Below are 18,521 nucleotides of genomic sequence, written 5' to 3' on the forward strand. Positions count from 1 at the left end.
TGCACAGAGGTAGAAATTGAAGCTTAGTGTGATTACCAAGTACAGGGGCTAGGGCTAGGGTTTTTGAATAATGGAAGGAAGATCAAAGTGCCCTTGCATTTCACTGTTCCTTCTTCACTATTATTCCTCCGCCTTGACTCAACAACCATCCTCTGCTCAGTTGAAGCTCAAGCCGTTGACTCAGTCAACACTCTCATCTTCCCAGTCATGATCTTTCTTCTCTAAGAGCTTCAGAATCTTCCCTCCACTCTATCTCCTGCTAATATCCTTGGTGAACGAATCTACCAACACTTTTCCCTTACAGACTGTCTACCTTCTCAAATTAGTAGTTTACAGTTCCATTCCACTTCACTCACCATTGACATAAACTTAGTTTTCAACATCAGACATGCTTCAGCTCCAATGTATCAAACTCTTAAAAACCTGGCCACAATTTCTACTTTTTTCACACTTCCTATTCCTCTACTGAATTTCCTCTTCATCCTCATCAAAGTCTTTAACCTTTTTAGACTTTACTTGCATCCCTGTCCATCTAGGAGTACCTGTCATAATTTCAACAAAGCACTTGGTAAATCACTAGAATCCCTGTCCCCATGATCTTCTGACATCTTTCCAGTCCTGGGCAACATACTGCATCTACTTTCCTTGACATCATTGAGTTGAATATACCTGGAGAAAGATACAGTCACACTCTCCACCATAAATCCGTGCTACCTAACTGCAGCTCATCCTTACAACCCTTCTAACTCATCTAGTCAACTCCCTAATAAATACACAGTGATAGCTGTTCCAGATCTTTTCCCACCATCAACCCCAACCCCAACTTCAATCCTCTCAGCAGATTCCTTTGCCTCATCTTTTGTGAGAATATTGAGGACTTCTAACATTCCCTCCATTTTCTTTCCTTCCCCCTCAATTATCACATTGATGTTGTAAATTAATTAATTTTTTACAGGCTTTGCAGTTTTGTTTGTATTTAATGCTATACGATTAAAAATTTTAGAGTTGTATAAAAGCATAAGGTAAGTTTATATGTAAAATTTTTATTCATTTGTATATACTGAAGTAGCATTAAAATTAAAAAAGCAATTTAGTTAAGTGCCACTTCTTGACAAGGCCTTTCTATATACCTTCACTAGATGTGATTGATTTACTTCTTTGAATCTCTGTATTATGTAACTCTCTTAAAGATCAAATTGAACTCTGCCTCACATTATATCACTTTACATCTTGCCGCAAGTAACTTGAAGAGGTTGCGTCCCTTCAGTGTTGATCATTATGAACCCTATAATACCTGAAGAGCACTTTGTGCAACACTTAGCACATAATACATGTCACATGCTTTCCTGAAGGTTGGCTGTAGAGGGCACGCTACAAAGGCCATAACTACACAAAGCCTGACTGATGTTAAGCTCAGTGTTCCACAAAGCTGACAGGCCTGGATCTAATAGCAGTTCTACCCGTCAACGATTCAGTGTGTAATCTTGGGTCTCATCTGAGCCTCCTTCTGCTAACAGCAAGGAGAGACACTGGTGACATCAGGCAAAAGAAGTTGCTGTAAATGGCATAGACCAATTTTGCCAATTATACCTTTCAACCCTCCCATTAAGCTTTCTAAAGGTATTCTAATATGATGTTATTCTATTTTTTTCTATTTTATTTTAAAAATAAAACCCTAAATAAGAGACCTTTTAGAGATGCAAAGGGAATTTCTTTTTTAAAGAGCCATTTCTCATCTTTTGCCCAAGGTAAACCTGACCCATAAAGCAAATCATGATTATGACTTTCTCCCCTGACCATGTCATTTAAATGCTGAAGTTAAGTTTGCCTTCCAATATTTATCTCCTCTAAGCATTTTTACTGATTCCACTTGCCTAGTGACTAACCACCAAGTTTACAGATTTTACCCCTATCTGCGGAATCCACTCTCTTTATAACCATCTTTATTAATATAGACCAGTGGTTCTCAAAGTGTGGTTCCACAACCAGCAGTATTAGCATCACCTGGAAGCTTGTTAAAAATGCAAATTCTTAGGCTTTGTCCTAGTAACCTGTGTTTTAATAAGCCCTCCAGGTGGTTCTGAAGTTTGAGTTGGCTCTAACCTAAGCTGCCTGAAACAGTCTTAAAACTGCTCTCCACTCCCAGACTACTTCCCCTATTTAATACATACTCCATGCATATACAGATTTCATCAGTGATTTTCCATTTACTGGAGAAGTGAGTTTTCAAATATGGGCCTGTTGACTCATTACAGAAGACTGTGAATTCACCCAGTAGGTCAAGACCAGGATTAATTTTTAAAAAGTAAAATTAGAAGAAAACACAAAATATCAGGATGCATCAATGTACAAAGTATTGTTTTGTTAAACTTTTTCAAATATGGATACATATACCTTATTTGATGAATAAGAAATTTATGTATAGTTGTCCCTTGGTATCTGAGGGGACTAGTTGCCAGACCCCCACTGACAACAAAATCTGCTTGATGCACAAATTCCTTATAAAAAATAGTGAAGTATTTGCATATAACCTATGAACATTCTCCCATACACTTTAAATCATTCTAGATTACTTATAGTACCTAATACGATGTAAATGTTATGTAAACACATGCATATTTCAAAAAGTTCACGGAAAAATAAAAGATAATATGCCAAGGTCAAGGGTTAGGATCCCAGTATCAGCTAGCAGCTTCCCCCCCCCCAAAAAAGATAATATGAATCCATGAACTTTTTGAAATACCCTCGTAGTTGTTACACTGTATTGTTTAGAGAATAGTGATAAGGAAACAAACAAACAAAAGCCTGTACAGTACACCTGCAATCATACATGTTTTTTCTTCCTCAAATATTTTCAATCCATGGTTGGTTGAATCCGCAGATACAGAACCTGTGGTTATGGAACCCGTGGATATGGAGGGCTGACTGTAGTTCCTCTTATAGGTCATAATTTTATAAGTTTGAAAAACACTTATGGTTCTCAAAACACAGTGGTTCTCAAACTTTATTGTGCACAGTCACCAGGGGATCTTGTTATTATGCAGATTTTGATTCTGTAGGTTGGAGGAGGTTCCTGAGATTCTGCATTTCTAACAAGTTCCAAGGTGACAGCCAGACTGGACCTTGGACCTCACTTTTAATACCCGGAGCTACTTAGCTGAACAATCTTAGAATTGCTAACTTGCTACTTCAGCTTCCTTAACTCATAGCATAATAAGTTTTATTGAACCTGAGATATGGCACATTTGCAACATGCTAAAAAATTTTGCTGACTCTGAATGTTCAGAGAACCAGGATGGTATTGTTCTGGTTAACAGATGAAGAAACAAAAATTTTTTTGTTTTAATTCTGGTTGTTAGCAGTCTTTATAAAGGTGTTTCCTAATTCCTATCTTGGAAATTAACTGAGTTAAAATCAGTTTGATGATTAAGAATTCTGAATTACCTCAGAATAATCTAAAACAGTAGCTCCGACTATAGGATAATATAAATGTAAGATGTAGAGGTATAGAGAATTAATAGGCTCAAGTTAGTAAGCAGTGATCTCAGATTATACTCTGGATTTTTTTTTAACCAGGATCCTAAAATGAGGACATTTTTTGTCCCCTTTTTCATCAAAGTTGAAGGAATAAAAATAGATTATCTAGATCCAATTAATCAGGCACAACCAAAACAGTGAGTGTTTTATGACGGAGTGGTTCTTTCACTGGGCAATTAACTTGCTCCGTGCCAGCTACAGGCCTAGGTGCTGGAGATACAGAGATGAGAAGACAAGACTCTTCCCAAGAGGTATTTTCTCTAAAGGATTCTGCTGTATATTTCAATGTCTGCAGCTGATTGGCTGGGGGTTTCTGCTGGGTCTCTCCCACTGATTTCTAAGCTAAGGGTAGAGACCAGCCTTTCATTTTCTTTATAACTTTCCATAGCATCTGGCACAATGTTTTGAAGGCCATTAAGTACAATAGTTGATAAATGTTGATGATGAATGCTTTCATTCACCAAAGTAAGAATTTTACTTGAACAGAATATGAAACACAGCCATCTAATGGCCCAATCTATGTGATTTTGTTATATAAGGGGTTTGGTTAAAATGGAATATTCACCTGTGCAGTGTAACAACCAACTACACCAAGCTGAGCTTCATAAAAATGTAGAGTTCACTGAGGATTGACTATTACTGACTATCCATCTCCCTTCATTTGGGCACACACACAGGGGAAATGAAAAGACTAGACAATTTACTTTTTTTTTTAACAAAAAAAAAATTTCCCCAGGTTCCATAGTGACCTACTACAATATTAAAACACCCTCACCAATACACACACACAAAATAAACTATGGGTGAGGAACCTGCAGACCTCATCAGGTCTGTTTTTCCATTGGTAATATCTGTTTTTGTTTCATAGTTGTCAAATGCAATGTGGCATCAAAAGTCATTTACATTCATTGGTTAAGGAAATTTACTTTTTCTTTTTTTCCTTTTTTAGTTTAAATCATCCACGGTAATCACAAAAAATTAAATTTTACTTCTGATGAGAAAAAGGAAACTACATGATAAGTCATACAGTTATTTAATTTTAGAACTTGAAGCCAAGAAAATTTGTGGGCCTTATTTAGGGAGAATGGAAAGATTAGTAGTCAATATTAACTCACAGGAAATTTACAGATCACTTAATAATACTTCTATTAGTTATCTAAAACGAATATGTGCTAAGGAAAGGACACAGTCTTAGTTTGATTATCTAGGAAAACTTATAGAAAAAAATGAGGCATGTTTATATATACAACATGGGGAAATAACCAATGTGAGAATAGGAATGTCCATAAAAAATGAATGGGATATAGACTAATAAATGATCTAGCACCATTTTATACAGACTTCAAAGCCAATTATAAATAAAGTAAGTCAAAGGAATGAAGTGAGTAAAATAGATGGAACCATTTAAAAGCTATGGCCTAACAGGTTCACTTAAGGAAAGAGAGGGAATAGGATGTCACGGGTGAAGGAGGCAACAGAGGCTATTTCATAATGTTTCTTGAGGAATGGAATATAGAAAGAATTTTGGAACAAACTCTTAGAAGGGAAATTGAAGTCAAAAGAATGTAGGCTTCAGTAGAATCAGCTAGAACATAAACGTATTCTTTGTAATATGTCATATATCTTTGTAATATTTAATCTCGTATATATCTTTGTAATATTTCTTATACTTCTTTTATTTTGATAAAGTAATCCTCTTTGCTATAAATTTTAAGGTCAGGTGAGCTCAGTTTTTTAGATATCTACTTTTCATTGACATTTATCTCCCACCATCCATCACCACCTCCTAGCCCTTTTTTAAAACCTGAGAGGCCTAATTTCTTTTCTCTGTGGGGCAATGTTCCACGTAAGAAAGGTTCCTCTTCTCTGCTTATGTCTAATAAATTCTTTCATATTGAGGTTTATGTCCTTTTTTTCTAATTCTACCCTTTATAGAAACACAAATTTCAGTTTTTATATAAAACCATACATACAATCTACTGTTAATTCACCACGCAACTCTCTTTTTAGGGTAACTAATCCTAGCTTCTCACTTAATTTTTAGGAGGCAGAACAGTACACTGGTTAAGAGTAGAGGCTCCCAATTCAGACCGACCAAAACTTTAGTCCCCTTCCACTTACTAGTTGTGTGAGACCTTGAGCAAGTTGCTTGACTTCACTAACACTCCAGTTTCTGCAGCAAAATGGGTCTAATAATCATACCCACCTCGTAGGGTTACTATAATATTAAACAAGATAAGTTTAAAGTTCTTAGCATGCTACTTGGCATTTAGTACTCAAAAAACTTCCCACCATTCTCATTTTGCAATAATCAAATCAACCTTGAACCAAAGTTTTCCAAATAATATAGCTCTTTTAACCTCTATACTGTTTGAGTTCTTCACCCACAGAGCCTAGGCTCCAGTGTTCTGGAGAGAATGTGATTTATGTGTCAAAATATTAAACTGCATAGATTCTAACTACCTTTATCTTAACAACCCACTAGCAATTTTTCCTTACTATACCACTGCCAAGTTGACTCATATTTTTAGAATGTCTTTCTCCTGGGAGCTATAGGAAATAATCTGCTTCTAAACTTTTTAATATCCTTTTGAGATGAAAGGTGGATTATCACTGTCTCCACCTTACAGATTAATAACCAGGGTTTAGGAGAAGCTTAATGGACTGAAGTGAGGCAGTCAGTGAGAAAGACTGAAATACTGCCATCCATAATATTATATTTATATTTTGGATCAGCTAGGACACATTCTGAAGAATGACTTGCGTTAATTTAGATAGTTTAATTGCAACATGTTCTGATATACTTTCCTCGGGTCGAAGCGGACTCATAAAGTCTTCTTGAAGAGGCATTCAGAACTATATTGCTGAGCATGAGCTCTCAAAGACTCAGATGCCAAATGAAGAAAAGATGGAAGTTCTCTCTTTCCTTTCCTTTATATCTCTGCCTTCACGTGCTGCTACCAAACAGGCTGGATGGTAGAGAAGTGTACAATAAGCTGGCAACTATGGAGACTCAACACATATGACCTTTAATCACTAATCACTTGAACTGCATGAGAAGTAATTCAAAGTGGAAAATTCAAAACAAAACTATAACAATAATTTTTTAAAAGGACAAACCTATCTAATTATAGAGGTAGGTTCAAAATCAGGTCTCTCAGACTAATACTTAGTTCTGTCAATTAAGACTTCTCTTAGGCTATACTTTACTTGTTTTAACCTTTTCAAAAATTAACCCTCCTACCCTATTCAATCAATGAGAGAAAGTAGGAAATACTTTTCTCTTCAGACCAGGGCCCATGCCCATCTGGAAAAGAAGATAGGGGCTTTTGGCATGAGAAGAGAAGCCCTATCCTAGTTCAAATTCCCTTTTATGTAAGTCTAGACTTTGAAGCCAGCTCTCCCAGGAATATCCTAGGTAACATCTCACCCTCTCAGCACTTCTCCATTCTTCATACCAATCACCTGCACTGTTCCTATACAAGTAATAAGCTGGTCATCTTCGGCAAGCCTTGAAGGTAAATTAAAAAAAAACAACTATAGAATGATTATGTCCAAACTACCATAACTGATAGCATCATAGTGATACTATGATAGCCAATGGTAGGGGAAAGAAATAAAAAGTAGGGTCAGAGTTATATTTTGCATTTTAATAGTTTTAAAAATTCTTGTTTTGCCTGTATTTTGATTTATTTTATGCTTATTCTAATTTATTCTAAGACCAGGGGTCAATGGTCCTCTGTCAGTCAGCATTTCTAGGTTTGCCTAAATTTCCTAACTTGTTCATTTGTTAAACATATATTGAGCACTATGCTGGGATATAAAAGGTTAAAAAATACCCTTAAGGAAATTCCAGAAAATAATAAATGATTACCATGTAGTGTCTTAGTAGAGACACTGGCAGGATGAAATGGGAGCACAGTGAACAGATATCCAAATCAAACCACATTCCAATTTTTCATCTTAGTAATGGGTAGAAAAGGACCCTGAGTCTGAAAACACACTTAATTCCAATCTTTCTTCTTTGTGTCTTTTGAAATTAAATCTAATTATAAAGGCTGACTGCCCCAAAGAAAGACAAACATAGTGTTTAAATCAACAAAAGGGAGGTGATAAAGTAATGGAGATAGACAAAAACTGTGGGTTTTACATCTCTTCTCCCCCCACCAGCCCCTCACCCCTCCGTTTCATGTTTTTTGAACCCGGACAAGTAACTTCACATTCTCAGCTTAATTTGCCTTGTCTGCCAAGTAAGGATATTATCCTCCATGCCAACAGTAGGGTTGGAAAAGTTGACTGATCAAATTTCCTCCCACTCAACTATATAATCTGAATATTTCCAGATACAAAAAGGCAAGCAGGAATCTTCCCGAGGAAGGGTTAGTGGTAGGACCCACAGTCTAGGGAATAAAGGACAGTGAAGGAGGCCAAAGCCAGTTCTCACCGAGAGGATCTTATCACCCTCCTGGAGCCGCCCATCCCGGGCCGCAGCCCCATTCTCTTTGATGCGGCTGACGTAGATGCCACTGTCGTTGGAGACATACTGCTGATCTGTCCCACCGACGATGTTGAAGCCCAGCCCTGAGAAAATCACGGAGGAGTGAAGAAGACAGGGGTGAAGAAGAAAGAATGGGATTAGAGAAGAAGAGGAGAAAGAGAGAGGAAAGGCCTAGTGAGGAGAGGCTGATGAGTCAGACTATGATGTAGCTGCTGAACAGTCATGAATAACAAGGGCAGTAAGTAATATCACCAACAGAGGTCAAGAGTCCCCAGAGTTGCCCAGTCAGATCATGCAGGACTAAAAATAAAAACACAGTGATCAACATGGTTTGCTGAATATATAATGAAAGATCTATACAGAACTTGGAGAATAATGGTGAATCTTATAAGATGTAAGTTCTTTGACTCATATTTGATTTTGATCCTGTTGATGGCATTCAGAGGACTCAATTCCTGACATTCCTGGTATTAATGTAACAGGGTTAGCTGTGTTCATGAGAAAAAGCTATTATCAAATGAATTGTTCTTAGTTTAGTAAGAGAGTTTCCTAAACATACTTTCTCCTCCATACTTTTCTTCTCCCAAAGCTTCTGGAGAGTTTATGTATAGTACTGTTTTGGAAAAAGAGGTTTTGGGAGTTTCATTACTTTTTCTCTATTTTGGGTTGTGGGGAGGGTAGTGGTGTAGGTGTGCACAGGAAACCTCAGACCAGAAAGGCAACTGCTACTTCATGATAGGATTAAATCATTAAATTCATTCTTCCTTCCCTTTCTACCTCAGGTGCAAACAACCACATACTAAGTAAGATACAGTGATTGCTAAGTTTTTACTCACTATAAAAAAAACCGACTACCTGTTGATTAGCAACTCCCCATTTCCCCTCCCCTAAGTCCCTGGCAACCACCATTCTATTCTTGATTCTACGAGTTTGACTATTTTAGATATGCAAAATGAGTAAGTTCTAGAGATCTGCTGTACACCACTGTGCCTAGAGATAACAATACTGTTTGTATGCTTAAAAATCTGTTAATAGGGTAGATCTCATGTTAAGTGTTTAAAATAAAACAGAATAAAATATTAAAAGAAAAAAAGAAAACTGACTACCAAAGTGCTATTTCCCTGGACCAATCAAGTTGTGAAAATAATTTCATTTTACAGAAACCATTGTTATAAAGGGATTTTACCTATGCATTAAAAAAAAGAAAAGAAAAAGGAACTTCCTTAGGGCTTTACATCAGCTACTGGTAGAATTCAGGGTCACAATGTAATGAGAAAGAAAATAGTTTGGAAATAATTTAAAAATAAAAATCTGATGGTGAAATTGGAAGGAACAGCATAATCACCAGCCTACTACTGGTCTCCACAGAAAACAGACACTTAAAGAGACATATACGTGTGCTTTCTAAAAAGGTCTCCCCACTGGATGGGATGAAAGCTTACACCTGAAGCTCACAGTATTAACATAAGCACTAGCAAATCAATCTGTGTTTTAAAGAAAACATGACCAAAACAAAAAGCAACAGGAAACATCTAATTTAAATAGCATACCTTGTGTATGGAGTCTCTGTAGTTACAGAATAAAAAGGATTTAAGACAAATGATAGGAAGAGCTCCTTCTGGAAGATGACAATTAAAGGGTAGAATATGAAAAACAGGAGCTTTAAGTTACTAAACAGTTTTCTCAGAGCACCCTTAATTTGTATCATAGAAGGTGGGAGGTATTGGACAGGGGATGGTAGTTTAAGGTAACTTGGAAAGGTAGGTGAAACCAGATTATGGAAGGCTTTGAAATGACTTCAAAACTGACAGGTTTCAGCAAGGGAGCTGAGGCCAACCAGCCTCTCCCAATGCTGGAAGAAATTATTTAGAGAATATCTTTCAATGAAATTCAACATTCTCACTATGGTTGGAATCTCTCACCAAACACTGCAGCTGCCTCTGGGGATGCTGGGAACAGGAAGCAATTGTTAAGCAGCTGAATGCAATTTAGTAGTTAGCAAGAGGAGGGACTTTGCTACTGGTTATTTAAAGTTACAGAACAGTGTCTAAAAAAAGAAAAGCATAGAAATCTTAACTGAGATTTGCAATAAATAAACAAGTGCAGTCTACTAGCCACCCTCCAAAGTTACACTATATAGATACTTTTAAAAAAATAGGCATATTTAGGAGTTCTGGTCAAGATGGCAGACTGGACGGTTCCCAGTGTCACTTTCTCCCACAAATCAACCAAATTTACAACTATAAAAATGTAACATCAGCCAGGGCCGCTGGAGCTCAGGGGAAGAGGAGGAGAGACATACAGAGTTCATGAAAGTGGGAGAAACTACGATGAGAGAAAGAAAAAGTTGCTCTGAGCATTTCAGGCCACAGCTAATTTAAGGCTGGAGCTGATGAGCACATGTAGCAGGAGCTGGCAGAAGCTGCAGCTGTGCCCTTCAGATGGAGTTACTTGGAGGCAGCAGGGGAGAAGAAAGCCTTGGCGGCCCCCAGGACAGCAAGACCGCTAATAGGGTTCCCGTGGACCCACGCAGAAGCGAGGAGCCACAACTGAAAAAGTGGAGCCATTCAGAGGCCAGTGAGTCATCGCATGGAACAGTGCAGGGCCTGTCCCATGGGAAGTGTTTGGAGCTTGGGCAGTGGGCGAGATGGGAACACCGGGAGAACACTGGGGCACAGCAAGGACAGCCGACCTGCCCCCCAATCAGCACAGGACCACTCAGAGGAGACCGGGCTGGAATGCAGAATTGCATGGGGTGCAGTTTGATGAAAAAACTCAGGCCCAGATCAGAGATTCTACAGAACACAGATCCACCGGGTCTCTGGAGAGCTGGAAGTACCCATAAGGATCAAGGATTAAACCCTGAGCTGCACAAAAATTCTTCCCTAGGAAAACAGAGCAAAGTAGCAATTTAAACAACTACACAGCTCAAGTACTGGTTCCCACAGGAAGTTCCCCCATGTTAGAAGCAAAGGACAAAAGATTAGTTCCAGCCCAGGCACACCACCAGCACCTTGGGGCCTGCCTGGGAACCGGAGGCTTGGCTCTGGGGACTGGACCCCACTCCCACTTCCAGGCAAACTGCACCAGTCTCTCAGGCCCTGCCCAGGGACCCGAGGCATGGATAAGGGGACTGGACCCCCCTCCCACAACCAGGCACACCAAGCCAGCACTTCAGGTCCTGCCCAGGGACCCGGGGTATGGAGTCAGGGACCAGACCACCCTCCCACAACCAGGCACACCATGCCAGCACCTCGGGGCCCACATGGGGCCCAAGGCACAGAGAAGGTGACCAGACCTCTCTCCCAGAACCAGGCATACCACACCAGTGCCTCGGGCCCTGCCCGGGGACCTGAGGCATGGAGAAGGGGACTGGACCTCTCTCCCACAACCAGGCACACCATGCCAGTACCTCGGGGCCCACCTGGGTACCCGAGGCATGGAGAAGGGGACCGGACCCTCCTCCCACAACCAGGCACATGGCTCCAGTGCCTTGGGGCCCGCCCAGAGACCTGGGGCATGGAGAAGGGGACTAGACCACCCTCCTTCAACCAGGCACACCAAGCCAGCACCTAGGCGCTGGCCCAGGGACGTGGGGCATGGAGAAGGGGACCAGGCCCCTCTCCTTCAACCAGGCACACCAAGCCAGCTCCTTGGGTCTTGTCCGGTGACCTGAGGCATGGAGAAGGGGACTGGCCACCCCTCTAACTACCAGGCACATGGCTCCAGTGCTTTGGGGCCCACCCAGAGACTTGGGGCATGGAGAAGGGGACTGGACCTCTCTCCCACAACCAGGCACACCAAGCCAGCGCTTTGGGGCCCACCCAGAGACTTGGGGCATGGAGAAAGGGACCAGACCACCCTCCCACAACCAGGCACACCAAGCCAGCGCCTTGGGTCCCGCCCAGTGACCCGAGGCATGGAGCCAGGAACCGGACCCTCCTCCCACAACCAGGCACATGGCACCAGTGCCTTGGGGCCTGCCCAGGGACCAGGGGCATGGAGAAGGGGACCAAACACACCCAACAACCAGGCATACCGCCAGTGCCAAGTAGCATACCAAAAACAGCACCTACATGTGGGTGGCCCACCACAGCCACCACAATAACCATGGCTGCTGCAAAAGCAGCTAGATGCCACAACCACCACACAGATGGTCCACTAACCACTGGAGTGCATTCACACAAGAAGAATCACCAGCAGAGACAAAGAAAAGAAGAGGATGTCTCTTTCTACAAAGCCCATTTCAGAATGACAGAAAAAGGATCTGCTCTATGATAATATTGGGGGACCTGATCACATCTCTCAGCATTGGACAGACCATCTAGGCAACAAATTAACAGAGTAACCATTATTCTTTCAGAAGGAGAAAAGAAATCTAGGGCAATTAGAGGGAGGAGGCGGAGGAAGAGGGGGATAGGGAGAGATTGGACAAGGGGTATAAAGAATAATTACGATTTGTAACAATATATATGCTAGTAGTATTGATTTAATCAACATATCTCAATGTTTAACCCCCAAAATATGTATAACCGATTTTGATTCAATAAATAAAAATTTTTTTTAAAAAGTAGGCATATTTATAACCCATTGCCACTTCTGTTATAACTGACCTAACTAACCTCTTAACATGAAAACTCTTGGATTGACCTGAAGCTCTTTCTTTAGCCAGAACATCTGCAGACTGAGCTTAACTATAATTCAAAGTATTGCTGCGATAAACATGAGTCACCACATTATACTGGTAATGACTAGAGGCATTACCAATTCAAACCTGAGTCCTATGGATATCTACAAAATCTCCAGTTCACTGTTCAATAAAAAGTATTGATCATTCATCAAGTCACCTATAAGGGAATCCCCATCAGAGTAACACCAGATTTCTCAACAGAAACTACAGGCCAGAAAAGACTGGGATGATATATTCAAAGTACTAAGAGAAAAAACCCACCAGCCAAGAATACTTTACCCAGCAAGGCTATCTTTCAGAAATGAAGAGGAAATGATGTATTTCCCAGACAAACAAAAGCTGCAGGAGTTCACTATCACACAACCAGCTCTACAAGAAATCCTTAAGGGAGTCCTGCACCTGGAACACAAAAAATGATAATCAACACCATGAATACACTAGAAAGAACAAACACCACTGGTAGAGCAGACATGCAAATGAAAAAGAGAAAGAAACTATACCATACCCCCTCAAAAAAACAATGAAAATGGAAGACAAACAATAAAAGGTAAAGAAAAGAACAAGATATTTAAATCAACTAGAGAAAAAGCAATTAAATGACAGGAGTAAGATAGTACCTCTCAATAACAACCCTAAATGTAAATGGATTAAATTCCCCACTCAAAAGACACTGACTAACTGACTGACTGGATTAAAAAGCTAGACCCAACTATATGCTGTCCTCAAGAGACTCATCTCACAGGTAAGGATATACACAGACTAATAGTGAAAGGATGGAAAAAATTATACCACACAAATGGAAAGCAAAAACAAGGAGGAGTAGCTATTCTTATATCAGATAAAATACTTTAAACCAAAAACGATAGGAAGGGACAAAGAAAGCCATTACATAATGATAAGGTGATCTCTTCAGCAAGAAGACTTAAGAATCATAAATATATATGCACCCAACACTGGAGCACTCAGATATATAAAACAAACACTATTAGATCTAAAGAAAGAGACCTCAATATGATAATAGTTGGGGACCTGAGCACAACTCTCTCAGTATTGGATAGATCATCTAAGCAACAAATCAACAGAGAAACATAGGATTTAAACTACCCTTTAGACCAGTTGAACTTGGCAGATATCTACATAATGTTTCATCCAAAAACTACAGAATATACATTCTTCTCATCAACACATGTAATATTCTCCAGGATAGACCACATGTTAGGTCACAAATCAAGTCTGAACCAATTTTTAAAAAACTGAGATCATTTCAAGTATCTTTTCAGAACACAACGAATTAAAACTAGAAATCAAGAACAAACAAAACTCTGCAAACTATACAAACACAAAAACAAAACAACATGCTCCTGAATGATCCATGGGACCAAGAAGAAATTAAACAGGAAATCAAAAAATTTCTTGACACTAATGAAAATAAAGACACATCATAACAAAACCTGTAGATAGTGCAAAAGCAGTACTAAGAGGGAAGTTTATTGCAATAAACACTTACATCAAAAGAATAGAAAGTTTCCAAAAAACAACCTAATGCTACAACTCAAAGAACTAGAAAAATATGAACAATCCGACCCCCAAATTTATAGACAAAAAGAAATAATTAAGATCAGAGCAGAACTAAATGAAATAGAGACCCCAAAGATAATACAAAAGATCAACAAAAGTTGGTTTTTTGAGAAGATAAACAAAATAGGCAAACTAAATGCAAGATTAACTAAAGAAAGAAAAGACCCAAATAATAAAAATCAGAAATGAAATGGGAGACATTACAACTGATACCACAGAAATACAAAAAATCATTAGAGACTATTACAAACAACTACATGCCTACAAATTTGAAAACCTGGAAGAAATGGACAAATTTCTCAGCACATACAAATGACCAAGATTGAACCAAGAAGAATTAGAAAACCTGAACAGACCAATCACAGGCAACAAGACTGAAGCAGTAATCAGCAGTCTCCTAACAAGAAAAGCCAAGGACTGGATGACTTTACAGCTGAATTCTACCAAACCTTTAAAAAGGAATACCAATTCTCTTCAAACAATTTCAAAAAACTGAAAGAGGCCATTCTCCCAAACTCTTTCTATGAGGGAAGAATCACCCTGATACCAAAACCAGACAAAGATACAACAAGAAAAGAAAACTACAGGCCAATATCTTTGATGAACACAGATGCAAAAATCCTCAACAAAATATTAGCAATCAGAATACAACATATCAAAAAAAATTATACACCATGATCAAGTGGGATTCATCCCAGAGATGCAAGGATGGTTCAACATATGCAAGTCAATAAATGTGATACATCACACCAACAAAATCAGGACAAAAACCATATGATTATCTCAATAGGTGCAGAAAAAGCATTTTGCAAAATTCAACATCCCTTCATGATAAAGACTGTTAGCAAATTAGGTATAGAATGAAGTATCTCAACACAATAAAGGCCACATATGACACACTCATTGCCAACATCATCCTGAATATTTCAGCTTTTCCCTTAAGGACAGGAACAAGACAAGGATGCCCACTATCACCACTCCTATTTAACATAGTACTGGAAGTACTAGCCAGAGCAATCAGGAAACAGAAAGAAATAAAGGGCATCCAGATTGGAAAAGACAAAGCCAAACTGTCCCTGTTTGAAGATGACATGATCCTATATATAGAAAACCTAAAGACTCTACCAAAAAACTCTTAGAGCTGATAAACGATTTCAGTAAAGTTGCAGGACATAAAGTCAACACACAAAAACCAGTAGTGTTTTAATGCTCTAATAACAAACTAGCAGGAAAATAAAGCAAGCAAGCACATTTAAAATAGTCACAAAAAAAAAAAAAAAAAAAAAAGAAATACCCAGGAACCAATTTTACCAATGAGATGAAAGATCTCTACGACAAGAACTCAAATTGCTGCTGAAAGAAATTAAAGAGGACACAAAAGGATGGAAAGACATTCCATCTTCTTGGACTGGAAGTATTAACATTGTGAAAATGTCCATACTACCCAAAGCAATCTACAGGTTCAATGCAATCTCCATCAAAATACCAATGACGATCTTCACAGACACAGAAAAAACAATCCTAACATTCACATGGAACAACAAAAGACCCTGAATAGCCAAAGCAATCCTGAGCAAAAAAAAGAAAGAAAGCCAGAAGCATAACATTTCCTGACTTCAAACTATACTACAACACTATAGTAACCAAAACAGCATGGTACTAGCATAAGAACAGACACTCAAACCAATGGGACAGAGTAGAGAACCCAGACATCAACACACATACTTATAGCCAACTGATCTTTGACAAATGCAACAGGAACATACATTGGGAAAAAGATGGCCTGTTCAATAAATCATGTTGGGAAAATTGAAAATCCATATGTAGAAAAATGACACTAGACCCATACTAGACACCATATACCAAAATCAACTCAAAATGGATTAGAGACTTAAATATTAGACCTGAAACTATAAAACTCCAAAAAGAAAACATAGGGGGAAACACCTCAGGATATAGGACTGGGCAAAGACTTTATGAATATGACCCCAAAAGCACAGGGAACAAATGAAAAAATAAACAAATGGAACTATATCAAATTATATAAAAAGCTGCTACACAACAAAAGAAACAATTACCAAAGCAAAAAGGCAACCTCCAGAATGGGAGAAAATATTTGCAAACTATGCATCCAACAAGGGATTAATATCCAGAATATACAAAGAACTCAAACAAATCAATGGTTAAAAAAAAAAAAAGTAATCCAGTTAAAAAATGGGCAAAGGAGCTGAACAGACATTTCTCATATGAAGATATACAAATGGCCAACAGTTATATGAAAAAATGCTCAACATCACTTAGCATCTGGGAAATGCAAACCAAACCACATTGAGATACCATCTCACCCCAATTAGACTGGCCATTATCAAAAAGACAGAGAATAACAATGCTGGTGAGGATGTGGAGAAAGGGGAACACTTACACCACTGGTGGGACTGCAAATTAGTGCACCTATTATGGAAAACAGTACTGAGGTTCCTCAAACAACTACAGATAGAACTGTCATATGAACCAGCAACAGCAATACTGGGTATATACTCAGAGGAATGGAAATCATCATGTCGAAGAGACACATGCACTCCCATGTTTACTGCAGCTCTATTTACAATAGCTGTCCATCAACAGATGAATGGATAAGGAAAATGTGGTGTATATACTCAATGGAATACTATTCTGCCATTAAAAAATGAAATTCTGCCATATGCGGCAACATGGATGAACTTAGAGAAAATTAAGTGAAATAAGCCAGGCACAGAAAGAGAAATTCCATATGTCCTCACTCATAAGTGGGAGCTAAAACAAAGAAAAAAATGAAAGAAAGAAACAATCACAATAATACATTGAACTTTAAAAAAAAAAAAAAGAACTGAACTGTGGTTATTAAAGGTGGAAAAGGCGGAGGGGAATGGGGGGTTGTGAGAAGCTTGTTAAGGGTCATAAAGATTGATTACTTTTTGTAAACATTAGTATACTAATTATCCTGACTTGATCACCACATATTGTACACATGTATTGATATTCAATTCTGTATCCCACAAATACATACAATCGATTATCTTTCAATAAAAATACTGTCAAAAAAAAAAAAAAGGACGAACAGCAGAAAAAAAAGGATTGATCATTTACTACATGTCAGGCACTGAGTTATGTCCTCAGGAAGACATAAAGTTAAACATAAAGTTTAACGGCAAAACAAAGTTTCTCCTTTTCCCTGTCCCTTTTAGATATTGCAGAAGCAAATCAAAATCAGAAGACCTGGTTCTATGTTGAACTCCGTAACTTACCAGATATGTGGACTGAAGCAGGTCAGTTTACCTCTGATCCTCAGCTTCCTTTTCTGTAAAATAAAGATTACAAATTCTGCCCTCTCTACCTCAAAGGGTAATTGTTAGGGGCCAGTAACATAAAATCTGAAAAAGTTCTTTATAAACTATACAGTAGTTGCTGTATTGGGGTAAGGCACTAGGGAGTAGTTGTCAATAAACTAGTTACTGCAACAGCCCGTAACTACGTAGTTTGGTGGAGAAAGGATGAATAAATATATGGAACAAATGTGAAACCTCCTGAAAGATGGTAAGACAAATTAAAAAGTTCATCCATCTAAAAACAGCCAAAGACTGGATTAGCACACAAATTTATCTAAATTAAGTATATCTATAACCTGTGACCTAGAAATCCCCCTCATGAGTAGTTTCTAGCAAGGGTGATATTCAAAATCTACAGCAGGGCTGGCTGGTTAGCTCAGTTGGTTACAGCATGGTGTTGATAACACCAAGGTCAAGGGTTCCTTCCGATCCCCTTACCAGCCAGCCACCAAGAAAGGAAAGGAGAAGGAAGAGGGAATGAAAAGTAAAATAAGATCTACGACAATCATCCAGTACATGCATCAAGCAATTACTGAATTACTGAAGTCTCCCCTTCAATTTCAAAAGCATCCCAGTGTGGACAAATGTGATCATCCCATCTTTGTGGTTGTGTGAAATTGCTCATACTTTAGGGGTCCATCCTTTGGGAAATAGATCAAAATATAGTTAAATGTTAGAAGCACTTAATAATTATATTTTATCAATCTATTTAATCATATATTGTATGATCAATCAATAAAGTAATATGGATAGAGTTTTAAAATGTAATGATATTCATAGACCAATACCTTCCTATAAATAAGAACACATACACACAAAACAATATTACCTATTTACAAAAATCCATGCATAT

General features: G+C 38.5%; 1 protein-coding gene and 1 non-coding gene across 2 annotated transcripts in view; one reads left to right on the forward strand and one right to left on the reverse strand.

Annotated features, from left to right (window-relative positions):
- Positions 1–18,521, reverse strand: part of SYNJ2BP (synaptojanin 2 binding protein) — a 44,562-nt gene that overhangs the window by 7,092 nt on the left and 18,949 nt on the right. The window contains exon 2 of the mRNA XM_063092161.1: positions 7,982–8,118. Within this exon, the coding sequence (XP_062948231.1) occupies positions 7,982–8,118 (137 nt within the window). The remainder of the gene's footprint in view (positions 1–7,981; positions 8,119–18,521) is intronic.
- TRNAI-GAU (transfer RNA isoleucine (anticodon GAU)) lies at positions 18,034–18,112 on the forward strand. The gene has a single exon. It is a non-coding gene; the product is annotated as a tRNA-Ile (tRNA).

This window comes from Cynocephalus volans, chromosome 3, assembly GCF_027409185.1.
Source record: "Cynocephalus volans isolate mCynVol1 chromosome 3, mCynVol1.pri, whole genome shotgun sequence".
Lineage (NCBI taxonomy): Eukaryota > Metazoa > Chordata > Mammalia > Dermoptera > Cynocephalidae > Cynocephalus > Cynocephalus volans.